We start from the raw sequence: 16,520 nt of genomic DNA, 5'->3' as shown, positions 1-16,520 counted from the left end.
GAAAAGCAACCGGAGAAATAACCAGGAGGGTTAGCTTTTTGTCATTGTTGCTAATGGTATCAGACTGGTTAACCAGCAGCCACAAAGTTCTGTTAACTAACAAACAAGATGACCAACAGCCACAAATGGACGTTATGACATGGATGCTTCATTTCCATGATAGAAAGAAGAGGACATCAGATAATGTGAGTCAGATACAGCTTCTCTCTCTCTGTCTGCTAATTTCATCTCTGATGCTTAAATGTCTCTGTGGCTGTTGTGTGAATTTATCTCCTTAACAAGAATGCAGCAGAGATCATATTGTGTGTTGTGGGTAGTTTGCTTGTTGAAGTTACGGTGAGCTGTCTTTAATTGAGTGGCTGTTCAGTCACCTGTTGATGTTTGTGATTAGTGAATGAGTGTGCAGAAGGTCTGGCTGCTTGTTGTGGCATTTTCTTCAGTTTGTTTTTAAGCTGAGCCATATACTGAGTAATAAGCTTAAAGTAACTAGAATAACAAGTGTTAACATGTCAGCTTTGGAGACTATATTTTGTATGTCATGCATATAGATTATGTGTAAGTCATGTATTTGATACATGCATTAATACTTTCTGATATGAACCTACACTTTTAGATCTGTGAGTGTTTTTAGTGTTCAGTCTTTCTAGTGTTCAGCACTGATCTGAAGCTTTGTGGTACATCATGTGATATGATGTCTGTTGTGGATGAGAACATAAATCTGTTGTCACAATAGAATACTATAAATTTAAATTTCACTTTGTTGGTAAAAGGACACATTCTGAACCACTCCACGGCTAAAATGAGCTCTTCTTTGTTTAGAAACAATATGTATAAATATCTTTAAAGAAGCAGCCTTTTCACCACTCAGGATTTTTTGTTTTTGAAAGCAAATTGTTTTATTGGCATATAAAATCGCCCCCACCCCTCCAATTTCATCGGGTGGGGGACAATGACATAGGATGATGTGGTTTGTTGTAAGATTCCATGTTGGTTTCTGTTCATAAGACTTTACTTCATAATAATACTTTAGGTTAGCAAGTTTATTTTACTCACTGTACTCAGTCAGTGTTCTGTCATCCTGCAGCACTCTGCCCTGGTAGATGAGCCTCTGCTTGTCCACTGGGATCTCCACTGATGATGCTATGTGCTCCTTAAACTGCTTCACTGTCAGCTGGAGGACAACACACAGAACACAGACCACAACCAATCAAACTACTGGCATATTAAGAGAGGAGGGAGGGGCAGTATTTAAATCAGGGGTATTACCTCGCCTCTGACTTTGAAGCTCCTGCTCTGAGAGTCCAGAGTCTTCACCGTGACTTCAGTTATGTCACTTGACTCCGCCATGTTCATGAATGTCTAAAATATGAAGTCAGAGCTGTAAATGAAGCGTTACATAGCTAATGTTTACTATTGTTCATTAGGGAGTATTGAAATCGGGAGTGGGGGGAAGAGGAATTAAACAGCAGCTACTTCATAAAGCTAGTAACCTTTATCTGCCATCAAATGAATACATTCAGTAAAATAATTAGGTAGCACCTGGTTGCAGACAGCTCCAGAGCCGTGTTGTTCTTGTTGTTGTTATTAGCTTGTCAGCCAGCTAGCTAACGTTAGCTAATTACAGTTACCGGGAAGCTAACAGTGCCAACCAGCTTATTTCCCCTGGGGAGAGCGTTGTCCACGTTCAACGGAAAACGGTGTAGAGGTCCTGCTTTTTATGTACACTCTGATAAACTGTGTCACCGCCCGCGCACTTTTATTTAGAGGAAACTCTTGTTTAGATTGTCACCGCATTCAGGTTGATCCGCTAGCTAACTAGCTTCATTTTCCCAAATAGAAACCACTGACTGTAAAACACGAATACTGAGTGCAACGTCAAAGGACCCCAATGACGTAAGAGAAGCGTCTGTTACATGCCTGAGCGCTTTTGTGTTTTGATAGATGTCACTTTGTTCGTTAAAAAAGCTGTTCGAAGTGTTGAACATTTTACCACAATATCTGATGATATATCTAAAAACGGTAACAAATAAACGAACTATTCATCATTATCATTATTAGCCTATTATTATTATTATTAGGTGAAGTACTAGGAGTAGCAGTAATAGTAGTAGTCTAATAGCGATACAAGTTGCAGTAGTATTGGTTGTTGTGGTACTTTGGTAGCATTCAAGGTATTTTCTATTCTTTTCTATTCATCAGACTTTTGTGTTTACTTTTACGCACATGTGAGCATTCCCGTGTCCAGATAAATGTAGTCTCCTTTAGTGTGTTGTATGTCCTCCAGGACACACCTCAAATTACGCTAGTGAAGGAGCGCGCGCGCGTGTGTGCATGCGTGTGTGTGTGTGTGTGTGTGTGTGTGTGTGTGCACGCGTCTGTGTGGCCGCTCTTCTCAAGAAGTCTCTGACGGACAAGTTCAGACAGAAGTGAAGGTGTGGCGGCAGTCATGAAGGATAGGCACATATGAGTGTCACGGAGGAAACTTTGTGGAACTTTTCCTGGTGTCTTTCTCCATTTCGCGAGACTTTTCAATTAACGTCCGTTGGCATATGATAGTGTTTTAGGAGGAGGGAGGTTGACTGAGCCGAAAACAAATCTGTAGACAGCAGCAGCAGGAGCGTCACAGGTTGGATTTCGCTTTCTTTGGCGACAAGAAATCGGCATTGCTGGATCCTAAACCTTGAATTCATGCACATGTTGCTCATGAGATCTGAAGAAACCCGAAGATCTACCATGGGGAAAGCTTAATAACTCCTAGACGAAGAGGTAAACATATATTGGCGTTAATTAAGCATAGCAGAGCATTGGCACTCTAAATATGATCCAGTGTTTTTCTCATTGTAATGGTGAGCAAAGATCTATAAGGGCTTGGTGTCATAAAATAAACTGAAAACTACCATCAAGCATTATAAAAAAAGGTACAGTGGCATTCAGGACCACTTCCCTATAAGCTGACAGTGATAACAATCACCATGTTTATTTTCTCATCTTCAGTCAGTATTTATGGAAGCCCACTTCTGTCAAGAGGAGAAAAAATGAAGTTAAAACTGCTAAATATTGAAACTCTCATTGTACCTCAAATGCATAAGAGATAAGATACTAAATCAAAAAAAAGACATACACAGAGTTCTCATAATTTTTTACTAATTATTTACTAATTTTACTCAGTATATCATCATTTTGATTTGTTTATGGAAGCCCGGTTCCACCACAAAAAAGGAAAAAAAAATTGATGAAAAGTTGAAATGATGAAAATAAAAATACTCATGTTAAGGCAAATTTGGACTTACCGTTTCAAAATTTTGACTTACCATGAGTATTCTGTCACAATTCTTAATTCCTACATTAAAATTAGGAGATACTAAAGCCCAAAATAAGTGATTATGTCTCCAAATCAGTGTTCCTTTATTTTTGGTAGAGAAAGTCTCTCAGTATATTAACTGCCCATTTTTTCCCCTTTTTGTATTAATTTCATCCTTCTCTTCCTCTATCATTTTAAGCTCTTCAGGTGTCATTTCCTTGTTTTTTGGTTTCTTTCTTTTCTTCTCCATCTCTTTTTGCTCTACTGCGTCCCATTCTTCAAAACTTCATAACGAGTAAGCTGCACTCTTTAATGTTGCTATGGTTACATGTTGGGTAGGGAATGAATTTCGAATGGTGATTAAACTCGAGCTGAACTATGTGTGCATTAACGGTTTTAACGCACACCTGCTGACCAATCAGAAAAGAATATTCACCCAGACCATGGTATAAAGCCCATAATAAGTGATTGAACTAAAATTTAGCTAATTCGCTAAACCAAAATTACAATTATTAGTAAGACAAACTTTTTATTTACGATCTTACAATTTTGACTTATTTGAGACATATATGTGCCATTTCATAATTTTTTGCCCTGTTACAATTCTGATTTGAAAAGTAAGAAATCTGACCTAGTATCTCATAATTTTGACTTAATTTAATTATTTCATTTCTGTCATTTCTAAAATCTCATCTATTTTTTCTTTATTTGGCGGAAATGGGCTCCACAATTACTGGATACAAACAGGTTGGAAAGTTTATGATTGTAATTTACATCAGATGGCTTAATTACTGAAAATGATTCTCGAATAAAATATAATTCAATTCTTAGGAATATATTTATTTTGTAGTGTGGTGTCACAAGGAAAAAGTGCAATCTTGTTTCTCATTTGCTGCGGTTTATGTGTAAATAGAGAGAACTACTACTAATGGGGATCCATTGGGAGAAAATTAAGAGTTAAGGTGCTACTTGTGCTGAATTGAGAGTAGAAACACTGAAACTGGGTGTTGCATGTATTGATAAATGTTTGAAGAACTCGTAAGCACAGTAACTTTCTGGTGCAAGACAAATACATTTGATCCAAAACAGTTGAGTCTTACATTAATGATACATGAATGGTTAATGAATCATTGCATTAAATAAAATGAAACCTTTTTTAAAATAACTTGGTCCCCCGGTGGGTTGCTGTTCAGTGAATAGAAACAGTAACGTGGAGCAATTTACTGTTTTTGTGACTCATTTTTACAATTGTCCAATTTTGTCACCTCCCCAACCCCATCTTCTCTGCCTTATTCATCAGGCGGTGCTTCACTGCACCTCTGTTCTGTACTCACCTCTTGCCTTTACTCATCTTTTTCACTTCTTTGCAGTACTTCCTTTTCCTACTCTTCTCCATCACTTGTCATACAGCCACCATGCGTAGATTCAGCTCCGAGGGATCCCTCCTGGATCTGGACTTCCTCCCGTGGAGGCGTGTGGCGCTGAAGAACCCACAAAATGAGAAGAATCGAGAGTCTGGTACCTACACACCTTATATGGATCAAGATGAACTGGACGGGAGGTCAGCTGGCCTGCCCCCCACCATCCAGGAGCCCAAAGCCAGTCCCAGTGAAGCGGGGAAGAAAGAGCTGACTAAGGAGCACAGCGTCAGTGTGGAGAATCTGAGAGAGCTGGGGAAACTGGACAAGAGCCACCTTGGAGTGTCTGCCATCAGTGAAGGCTGCAGGGCCTATAGTGACAGCCAGCTGTCCCCGGGCCCCCAGGGCAGCACTGAGAGCATGGAGAGAGACAACCTGCCTTCTCCGTCTCCTTCGTCCTCCTCAAACCCCTTCTCTTTTAAATCCCAGCATAGGCACCAGCATAAACCCAAGCTGTCAGCCGCTAAACTGCACCTCAAGAGTCTGTTTGGGCAGGTGGGATACCAATTAAGATTTCAGTCTACACAGTAGAGCAGCATATATGCATGCTCTTGAAATCTAGCTAGAACTAATTTAGATGATCCATATTCAAGACACTGAAAAAGGACAGGAGCAGTCTGCACATTGTAGTCCACTTAGTACAAATCATACTTTACTTTACTGCTGGACATTTCTTTAAATCTTCTGTAGGATTTTAGGTTTGTGAAAATTATTTTATTCCACTTCCCAGACAGCTGTTGGTTTCTTACTGTTTCAGTATGCTATAAAAATTGAATAAAAGTAAAGCTAACATGACCTCTGCAGGTTTACCTGAAATGTAAATCACACATCTATGCTTTTTAAATGTGTGATTTAAGCATCAAAGTGCTTGACTTTGGAAACAGTAGTTTGACAAAACAATCCCAACTGAAATGTATTTACTAGCCTTTTCCTGAGCTTTTAACCGTATCAAATGGTCGTCATTACCAAATAAAGTTTGTTCTGTTGTAATGTAGAGGGATTTGTTAATGCAAGCTCAGTAGTAGTTATGATCTCATCCATGGTACCTCAGGACTAGTAGTGTTGGCATAAAGGTTGACATTTTTCAGCTATCTTAACTTAATCAATGTGACATGTTTTAATGTTGATGAAAAGTAAATTCTGTATGCAATACTTTTCCTGGCTGAAGGGTGTGAAGTACAAGGCAATGTCACAGATTAGTGTTAAGTTACTCATTAAGAGTTGAAAAGAAAGACAAAAAAACAACAGATGCTAGTAATTTGTTCACAATATGACAAATATAATCGATATAGATTTCTAAATTTTCTTGATCTGCTTATTCTTATCCTGCATGTTAACAGACTCTCATCTGTCATTGTGGAAGTGTAGTGTAGAGGTTTTGTCGCACAGTGAAACCTGGAAAGAATCTCAATAAGAGCTGTTGTACAGAGACTTAAGTTAACTTTGTGGTTTCCATTTCAGAGTCCCCATTCTTCCAACTCGAACCTGTCCAACACTGAACACAAAGACAGGTGAGCATCACATATACTTTCTGTTGTTACTTGTTGCTATAGATGGGTGATATAATCTCAGTCACAAAGAATAGTCTTCCACACCGGCACATTTAGTTACTGTCCTTTGCTGATGATGGTTGGAAAGAAGTATTCTTTTCATCGCACCTTTTTAAAATATTTCTGTGAAGCAACACATTGTCTTGAAGTTTGTTTTGAGATGTGATGATAACAGTATCTTCTTGTACAAGCTCCTCTTGCTGATGTGTCCTTATGTGGTCTTGGTCCACAGTCCTACAGAGAGGAGGTCTCGTCTGCTCTTCATGCATCAGTGGAGTCAGGTGGGCCACAATAAGAGGAGGAAGATCAGTCGAGAAGAGCTGGAAAAATGGGCCGAGTCCCTCAACACCCTGCTGGCCAGCCAAAGTGAGTTTTACTTGATGAAACATTTCTTGAAGGCAGAAATTGTCCTATTAACTAACTTGATTAGCCAACTTGCACAACTCTGAATGAAGCAGAGATGTGAGTGACAACACAGAGGTCTGGAACCAGGATAACCTTAAAGGTTAGCAGGCTAATTTGTGAACATAGATAACTTTATCTCAATTGTATGTTTGCCCTGTTAGACGTGTTGCATGAGGTTGCAATTTTGGTTGATGGTTTGGTTGATCTTTCAGTCCATTAAATTTTCTTTGGACATTTATTGTCCCCAGAGGATGACTCCTCCAGACCCTCAGACCTGTCTTCTAGCACCACCATCAGGCCAAATGTTTACACTTGTAGCAAAGAAACATTGCAGTCAAACGAAAAGATTGACATAAAATTTACTGAGCACATTCATGCTCCCCACAAAGGGTGAACCCTTCGCATTTTTGGATATACCATGACCTTTCCAGTAGCTTCACCATAAGGACAACCTTTAAATTTTTCGTTAAGTAAGGCTTAATCTGGGCATTCACTGTGCATTTTTATCCATCTTGTACATTGTGTGAACTTACACTACATTTTTTAGTCTTCGTTTGAGCACGGCTGGAACGTTCGACTTCTATGCTCACACTGTATGGATCAACTTACCAACCACAACATGGAGGTCACATCAAACATCAGCACAGAACCCCCGATTGGTTTTGTCAAGTGACAATTTCAACAAAGTTAATTCAGACAAGACGACCGTGTTCTCAACTATGTTGACAAAAAGATAGAAAGTCAGCATTACTTTGCCCAGTTTTACTGCGAATGGAAAATAAGAACAAACAAAGAAAAATCTGGAGCCAAAGATACCTTAAAGTTGAAGACAATCTGATGTGAATTTGTTTTATATCACAGCGTCTCAGTCAGACTACAATTTAACCACAACATGTCAAATATACTCCACAGTTTATAATGCATCATTTTAAACGGCTATGTGGGAAACCTGATCTTAGAACTGCTCAAACTGCAGACAGCTGACCAAAATTCCTGACCTCCTGGAAATCCAACTGATCGTCAGACAACCAGATAGTTGATCGATCAGGTGATTAATTAAACATTGTGACCTCAAACTGTGCGTCAAACAACAACTGATCTTGCAGAAATTCATCCCAATTCTAAAATTAGGCAGGGATGACCAATTTGGGGTTAAAATTATGCTTAATTTGTACAGTGTCTGCCTGGCTTTGACAGGTCTAAGTAGTTAGTATAGGAACGTCCTTATTGCCCGATCAGGCTAGAAAAGTGGCCCAACAAAATTAATTTGTACATCTAGGAAAACTAAAAAGCTTGGTAATGTAATGACTTCTAGCACTCATAGTTGCTAACTTTACATAAATACACATTGTACATTCGAGCAATGACTTTCACCATCCAATCCTGTCTCATGACTGACTGCCAAACTGCTGCATCTCCTTTGTGAGGCAGCTTATACTCCAGCAGAGCAGGGCTTCAGAAAAGTATATGGTCCAACTTAGTTAATATGATCATTTCTTCAGTTTTAGACACTCAGTGTCCCTGTGATAAGATTTCAGCACTGTCAGGATGGTTTGTTATTGGTCAACTTGCAATGTATGTATCACAGAAAAATATGGCTGTTCTAAATGGTTGTGTCAATATGTCTTTATAAGGCTTTAAAGATGCACATAATGCATTCTAACAATGAAAACTGCACAGGATACCTCTAACGATTACTTCTTCTACCTCTTGCACTTTTCACTGAGGACCAGTGTGAGCAGACCTACCCAGAAACACTGTGGTTGTGTGCTCCTGCACCCTGAAATTTAAACACACAATATGTAATTTCTGCTGCTATGGGGTCTCTCAATCAAAACAATAACAAAAGGCGGAGTTTGATGACGTTGTGTGGGATCATGGGAGTTGTTGTCTTGATTGTTAAACAACCAGTTTCTCTGGGTTAGGATCACTTACTCTGGTAGAGGAGGTATGACGCCATTGACAGGTGACCAAATGAAATGGACCATTACCTTGATTAAAATTACGGATTTCTATGGGTTTGAAAATTGTTGGAAATATTTGGGAAAATGTAAGTACACAACTCAACAAAATATATAACGTAGGTTGTTTTTACACATTTTAATGTGGAATAGTTACATATTGTAGCTTTAACTGATGGACCACTTCTGCTTTGGAGAATATTTCGACAGCTAAAATTCAAATCTGTCAAGTTCCCCCGTTTTATCTGAACTCATGTGTTGCTGCAGTGATGTCAACATCTGAACTGACGTCACTGGTTACTGTGTGCTGTGCAATAAAGCTAAAAGAGCAGCACTTCCCCTGACCCAGCTGCTTCTATGAATAGAACACAAAGTAAACACCAGGACTGTTATAAATCCCTGCTATAACAGAGTCTGTGTAAAAGCTTCCTATGACATGTTGTTCATATGGTTTAAAGCTGCCGTTTAAAGCTGTTCTCCACCCTCTCGGTACAAAGTGGACTGTCATGCTTGATACCTCAGACTAAAACCAAGGTATGACTCAAAGCCTAACAGCACGAGAGCTCAAGTAGAGACTATGGGTGTGGGTCAGGGTTTTACAACAAACTGAAACTTTGCTTCTAGCAATACTTTTGTGTTTGTCATGTCCTTATTAGGGCCTGAGGGATTGTTGTGTCAGTGCTCTGTGTATGGGAGTCCTCCTCTTGTAACATGCGTAATGTGACGTTGCATTTTGAGGTAAGCCCTACTTATCTTCCTCCTTCTCCTCCTCTCAGCTGGTGTTTCAGTGTTTGGAGCATTCCTGCGCTCTGAGTTCAGTGAGGAGAATCTGCAGTTCTATCTGGCCTGTGAGCAGTACAGACACTCATCCAACAACTTCAGCCTGCAGAGGAGGGCCAAGGACATCTGCGCCACCTACATCCAACCAGGTGCCCCCCGGGAGGTATGGGCCTGCTTTTGAATTCTTCATTTTTTTCCTCAATGCACTTTCAAGTGCTGTGTCTGGAAGTATGTGTCTCCTCCAAACAATGTGCTGCATGTGTTTTGGATGTCTCCTTGTGTTATCGGAAGCTTGTGTGCATGGACCAAGTTTAATGTCACAGCATTATATCAATAGCTGCATTCATGTGGAGCCTTTTCCACTATTAGAACAAGAGTCCAACCAGAATAAAAATCTCTGGTGTAAACGGCAATTACAAGATTTTTTTTTATTATTTAAAGGGGACATACTCTGCACATTTCCAGGTCTATATTTTTAATCTGGGGCTTTACTGGAATATCTTTGCATGACTTACAGTTTAAAAAACTCCTCATTTATCTTATAGCGACCCCTTATGCAGCCCCTCAGTTCAATCTGTGTCTGAATCAGGCCGTTTTAGCTCCTGTCTCTTTAAGGGCCATAAAATAATACCAATCTGATATAAAACATATTTCATTCTGTTTTAAAAGGCTGACTGACTATAACAGTCAGTCATGAATTCAACTTTTTATTGTTTATTATTTTATTGTAAGAGGAATCGTGTAATTTCCTCTTCCAAAAGTGACATAATCTCACTTTAAACATTTCACAATCCAGTCAGCAGATGTAAATTTGTCATGAAGACACTCCCTCAGCTTTCTGTTCTTGCCTCTCTCTGTCGTTGTGTATACTCTTTCTGTACACAAAGTTGTTTCCCTTGAAGACTCTTTCACTGTTTGTCATTTACATTTCCTCTCTACTGCTTTTCTGACTGTGACATCTTTCTCAGGAGAACCACCTTTTAATAGGTGACATTTACAAGAGATAAACACATCACACATCGGGCCGCTGTGGCTCAGGAGGTAGAGTGGGTCGTCCACTAATCGGAAAATCAGCGGTTCGATTCCCGGCTCCTCCAGTCCGCATGTCGATGTGTCCTTGGGCAAGATACTTAACCCCTAATTGCTCCTGATGGCTGTGCCATCAGTGTGAGAATGTGTGTGATGACTAGATTTCCTTTGATGGACAGGGACCTTGTATGGTAGCCCCTGTACCCATTCAGCGTGTGAATGGGTGAATGTGATTTGTAGTGTAAACAACGCTTTGAGCGGTCGGAAGACTACAAAGGCGCTATACAAGTACAGTTTGCTCATGGAAGAGTGCTTGATTTACATTATTAGCCAACATCTCTGGATGTGGAAGCAAGAGGAAAGTTGGCCTGAGATTGAACTGAAGGATTGCTCGAATGGTCGAGAAAGAACCAAGGAAAACTTCAATACAGATCCAAGCTGATCTTTAAGTTCAAGGTACAATAGTATTGGGCCGTGGCTACAAGTTTGGCTATCAGCTATAATTAACGATTAACGATAATCGTTAATTATTAAAATCAATAAAATTATTAATAAGAATTAATAATAACGGGGCACCACCCTGGACTCAGGGAAAAAGATTCAGCCAATTCAGTCTCAAAGTGTACTAATCCATGAATTTGGGACTTTGATTAATAATTAATTTAATAACCATAAACAAAATCACCATATCAATAGCTAGTTAAGGTTGAAGGATTTGGAGTTCTTTACAGAGCAGGGGTTGGCAAAACTCATTCTTGTGCAACATTAAAACAGACAACAGGTATATCCAAAAGCATTTATTTAACAAAAGGGTAAAAGCAACAAACAATACTAATCTAGCTAAGTGTACCTATATACAAGTGTGTGTGTGTGTGTGTGTGTGTGTGTGTGTGTGTGTGTGTGTGTGTGTGTGTGTGTGTGTGTGTGTGTGTGTGTGTGTGTGTGTGTGTGGGGAAGACAATAGCAAGATGGCTGCAGTCACCTGGTGACTAAGCACTTGGCATGCTGACAATTTGGCTGATTAAGGGAACTACAGAGATAAAAGACCAGACCATGTGGTGTCTTGAACCACATGTGCTGCCTGAACCAAAGTTCGCCAAACTAGGTTTTAACCTCTTAACTGTGTGGTTCTCTGTTCAAGGCCGATTGGTGTATGCTAAAGGTGCCAGGTTAAAATGAGGTTAGTTGCATGCAAGGCCTAGTTACTGGATGTAACATGCATGCTAACATTAACCTAGCGGTGTGGCTATGCAGTAACCTGACTATAAACAACAAGGACATCACAACAACAGTTTAATGTATAACCTTAACCAAATCAATACACATACAGTACATTGTTTGAGTTAAACATTCTTGCTGTTGGGACGGGCAGTAGTGCGTTTGGTTATTAGCAATAATTCATAATTATCTACGATAATTATGAATTATGAAAATAAGATATTGTTAACCTTAATCAATAATTCGGGCACCAACTGTTGGATCTGTGAGGAACACAGTTGATTATTTGCAATAATTATCATTTATTAAGGATAATAATTATGACAATTAATAGAATCATTAATATGAATTAACAAATACGGGGCACCACCCGGAAACCGGGACCAATAACCAAACAAGGTAGTCTCATAAATGGGACTTCACCTTGAATGTTAATATCTGAGAGATATCAACATTCAAGGGTGAACAAAGAAGGGTGAATTCGAGCTCTGACTCCTTCAATCAGCCACTTTTCACAATATTACACACAATAATGACAGGAGGACTTCTCTTTAAAGATGTAACAGTGCTTATTAAACTTAGCAAAATTAACAAAGTTAACAAATGCTTCATTCAATAAACAACTATTCTAAAATCTAATCCTACCAAACAAAACACAAACAGCTATGTACTGTTACCTTTACTCCCCACATCTTTTCTAGCTCCTCTTTCAGCCCTTGGTATTTTTCAAGCTTCTCATGTTCCTTTTTCCTGATTTTGCTGTCGCTTGGGATTGCTACATCTATCACTACTGCCTTCTTCTGTTGTTTGTTGATCAACACAATGTCCGGTTGATTAGCCATCACCAGTTTGTCAGTCTGGATCTGGACATTCTCAACTACCTCAGGAGGTGTCTTCCACTCTGACCTCGGGACTTCCAGCCCATACTCAGTTCAGTCTTATAACTCTTACATACTGTTCATATCCTGACCCTTCGTAGTCATTTTTGCGGTTAACTACCGGCTCAACTACCAGCTCAACAAGTACGCAATCAACTCTGCATTGAGTATATTAGTCATAAAACAAAACAAACTGATTAGCAAATTTGAAACAAACAAAACTGCAGAAAACATTACTTGTACAATCTTTTTGTTGTTGTTGCATCTCCCTCTCTTTTGTCCCATTGTGACAATAAACTGGGACTGCAGATTGATCAGGGCAAGATGTGGACTACTGTGCTGCAGTGGCTGGCATTGGGGAAGGTGGTGTCACCTTTGCATGACAGAAGTCACAAGGGCCTTTCCTCCATGTTGTCATCCTCTTTTAATACTTTTCTTCAACATACTCCCTCCACTCCACCAACTCGGTGAAAGAGGGGCTCAGGCACTTTTTATAGTCCTATGAAAGCTGCCCTCCACCGGGAGGATATGTTGGGCAACCACTACGTTGGTTGCCTGGTAATTGATGGGTTTTATTTGTTACTTTGTATAGGCTTGTTTGCAGGTGCAGATGCCCATCTGGGTGTGAACCCTGGCAAGTGTGGGAACACGGGTAGTTCTTGTGACAGGATCAAGGTTGAACTCTGTCCCCACTGTCCCAATGACAGAAATACACACACATGCCAATTTATAGTTTCACTGTTTCACGACCTCACATGACCACTCTTTACCTTGATTAGTGACTTTAAAATCCCTTTGAATAAATATGGGTCAAATTTGACCCAGAACATCCTCTATGTACAAATATTTATACCAGCTGCACAAAAATAAATAATTTTGAAATACTTCCATTTTTGTATATTCTGGGCCACATAAGGAAAAAAAAATCATAACATTTCAGGCTTATAGAATGTAATTTAGGGTGTTTTTACTGCTTTCAAATGTCAAAATGGGTCAAATTTGACCTGAACAGTATAGAAGTATGAGTGTAGAGTAATCAATGTGTTGTCTTGGTCTAGGTGAACCTGGACAGTAAGACCAGAGATCTGACCATCCAGCTGCTGCAGGCTCCCTCTCACACCTCTCTGTCCCATGCACAGAAACGCATCTACTCGCTCCTGGACACAGACTGTTATCCCCGCTTCCTCCAGTCCAACATCTACCTCTCCTTATTCCAAGCGGCTGACTAGCAGCCGCATGCTGACCACACACATGGACTCAGGAGAAGGTATAGTGGCTCAATGGTTTCTAGGACTTCCAGGATTTCCTAAACATTGTAGACTATGAAGCTAAAAATGTCTTAAAAAGATACAGCTGCTGTGTAAAAAGTGTGTGTAAAAAAAAAAAAAAAAAAAAAAATCTCAATTGTTGATGCACACGTTGGACACTGTACGCAAGAATTTAGAGAAAAGTCAAGTAAATGAGTTTGGGAAATACAATTATTCTATTTCTCTCTGAGAGTGAGATGTACACATGGATATCAATCTCATGTCTGTGTGTTCAGTATAGAGCTTGAGTCAGGATGTAGTTAGCGTAGCTTAGCATAAAGACTGGAAGCAGATGGAAACAGCTGACTTGGCTCTGTCTAGTTCAAAAATACTCCTAATAACACCTCTAAAGCTGAATCAAGTATACGTTTTAGCTCCTACATATAACCTACCAAAATCTGCTCCTACGTATAACCTACCAAAATCTGCGCTCATCAAATGTGTGTAGCAACCTGCGCTATAAACTAATGCAGGTTGTAGAAGTAAAGAAGCCACCATCACTGCAATGCAATCTCACCTTCACTGCTTTTAACCAGCTATTGGTAGCAGTCAAACACCTAACCCTGTCAACAATTTTTACTATTTTTAATAGTGTGAAGATGGTTAGACACTATTTCTTATCATTATTATTATAATTATCTGCAAATCACCAAAACCACACATACTTACATAGCTTTTATCAGCTGCTCCAACAAGAACCATTTTTGAAAAAAGCAGAAAGCAAAATGCTTCGTGAAATCATTCTCACTTAAATATGAGCAGCTGACCTTCACAGAGCCCAGTTGAAATTTCACTTTAACAATTACATGTGTTGCAGATTTTTGTTAAAAAAAATCATGGATTGCAATTTTGTTTCATATAATTAACTACCTAGTAATGCCAGACAGTACATTCATGTTAGTTTTTTTCAAAGCTTGTCAGAACTAATTTGAAAACTAGTATCTGACACTGAATAACTTCCACATTTACATAAGCTAATTTTATCTATTGTTGAGGGCGATTAGCAAAAGTGATGGCATTGTCGCTTGATAGTACACCACTTATCAGCTTGCAGAAGTAGTGGGTGGATGGATTAACTGTTTGTCAAGAAATAGTTCTAACATGTAACTCCCTCTTAAACCACTATTGTCACTTTCACATTTTTATTTGTGTATAAATTAAACAAAGGTGATTCAACATGTGAATTTATGAGCTTGAGAGGTGTTGGTAGGTGTAGTTTGGAATTTTCTGGAAAGCATACACTCTTAATGCTAAGCTAGGCTAACCAACTGAGTCCAGCTCCATACTTGACAAACAGACATGAGATTGCAATCCATCTGAACATCTCACAAGAAAGCAAGTGAGTGTATTACCCAACATGTTGAAGTTGTTTCTTGTTGGGGTTTGAGTTGCAGCAGTAGCTACAGTTAGCCATGTGTATTTGAAAAACATAGATGAGGCAGTTTTCTTCCCCTCACTTTACATGACCCGTGCAACTATGTTGTTTTAATCATTAAACATTCTCCCACAAAGCAGTTAATGTCCCCATGGTCCAATGAACCTGGGCTGAGATTTCGTCTGCTCACAGAAGGGAAAACAAGTTCAGTAAGAATGAGATCTTTTCTGAAAAGGTCAAAGTACTATGCAAGTTACTTATTTGGCAAAGGTGGGAAACTAGAGCAAATTGACTCTGACTGGTAAAATGGCTTCAGGGAAGTTGTGTTTAGTCTGCCTGTAAATACTCTGCTCCACTGTTCAAACAAAGACAAACTGTGTATGCCTCAGAAAACACTTAGTAATTTAAGTCGGTTATTTGTAATGAGAATGTTGAGTAGCATTTCCTTAAATGTTGGTCCTGTACAAATTTAAATAGCCTCATATAATGGGGAGGAATATTTTAAAAGAAACTAAGAATGTTCCCTAATTGTTTGTCAGGTTTCAGAGTTTTAAAGACAAAGAAATAAAATCCTGTTTTTTGTATCTGACGTGTCTGTTGATTCTCTAGTCGTCATGTAGAGCTGGAGTTCCCAGTGCTCAGCAGTGGATTCAGGGCTGCAGCTGGTGTGTGTGTGTGTGTGTGTGTGTGTGGAGGCAGACTGACCCCTGCTCATGCAGATGTTGCTGGGATACTGAGCCAGATGGAAAAGACATGTTCTGTACCACAAGTCTTTAACCAATCCACTTATTTAAACCACATCGACAGCTCATATGGTTTTTGCTGTTCTCAGTCTCCAGAATGTTTTCTCAACCAGAAATGTATTATTCATGATTCTTAAAACATAAGGGATTATGAAATAATCGTCAGGTGGGCTGCACCATCCTAATTTAAAAGTGATCCCTTTTAGTTTAATTTTTCCCATTCATCAGTCCATTTTCTGCCCATTACTCAGGTCTGACTGACGCTGGCAGCAGGCTAAGCAAATTAGCTCAGGGCCTGTATTTATCTCTGGGAATAATTAACGTGAAATAAACAATGATCTAATGTATTTATAATAAATAAATATATGTAAGGGATGAAATAAGATGAAATTGTCTGAAATTGAATCTAAATTGTGCTGTGAGACATTCTGCTGTTGGTAGACAAAGTATGTCAGAGAAATCATGTAATAAAGGGAATTCAGCACTGACTGTGCAGACAATGAAGATGATCAGAAAATGATTATAAATTAAATCAATGCAAATTTATTCTTGTTC

At 39.2% G+C, this 16,520-nt stretch overlaps 2 protein-coding genes across 2 annotated transcripts in view; one reads left to right on the top strand and one right to left on the bottom strand.

Annotated features, from left to right (window-relative positions):
* bag6l (BCL2 associated athanogene 6, like) overlaps positions 1-1,853 on the bottom strand; it is a 40,674-nt gene extending 38,821 nt beyond the window's left edge. The window contains exons 1-3 of the mRNA XM_042434777.1: positions 1,540-1,853; positions 1,267-1,359; positions 1,054-1,171 (exon numbers count right to left, since the gene is read on the bottom strand). Coding sequence (XP_042290711.1) covers positions 1,054-1,171; positions 1,267-1,353 — 205 coding nt within the window. The 5' untranslated portion in view covers positions 1,354-1,359; positions 1,540-1,853. The remainder of the gene's footprint in view (positions 1-1,053; positions 1,172-1,266; positions 1,360-1,539) is intronic.
* Positions 1,854-2,394: 541 nt separating this feature from the next.
* Positions 2,395-15,806, top strand: si:ch211-152p11.4 (regulator of G-protein signaling 8). Its single transcript, XM_042434778.1, has 6 exons — positions 2,395-2,766; positions 4,602-5,214; positions 6,181-6,230; positions 6,502-6,635; positions 9,412-9,578; positions 13,599-15,806. Exons 2-6 carry the CDS (start codon positions 4,717-4,719, stop codon positions 13,767-13,769), a joined length of 1,020 nt encoding a protein of 339 aa, XP_042290712.1. The 5' UTR covers positions 2,395-2,766; positions 4,602-4,716; the 3' UTR covers positions 13,770-15,806.
* The last annotated feature ends 714 nt before the right edge of the window (positions 15,807-16,520 follow it).

The sequence above is a fragment of the Thunnus maccoyii genome, chromosome 15, assembly GCF_910596095.1.
Source record: "Thunnus maccoyii chromosome 15, fThuMac1.1, whole genome shotgun sequence".
NCBI lineage: Eukaryota > Metazoa > Chordata > Actinopteri > Scombriformes > Scombridae > Thunnus > Thunnus maccoyii.
The sequence above is the reverse complement of the archived record's forward strand: the minus strand, read 5'-3'. Positions and strand labels throughout refer to the sequence as shown.

Bases quoted from the DNA above. Each gene is read 5' to 3' on its own strand.
- si:ch211-152p11.4 (XM_042434778.1), top strand. From the start codon at position 4,717: ATGCGTAGATTCAGCTCCGAGGGATCCCTCCTGGATCTGGACTTCCTC. The intron at 6,231-6,501 runs GTGAGCATCACA...CTTGGTCCACAG, and splicing joins AACACTGAACACAAAGACAG to TCCTACAGAGAGGAGGTCTC. The intron at 9,579-13,598 runs GTATGGGCCTGC...GTCTTGGTCTAG, and splicing joins AACCAGGTGCCCCCCGGGAG to GTGAACCTGGACAGTAAGAC.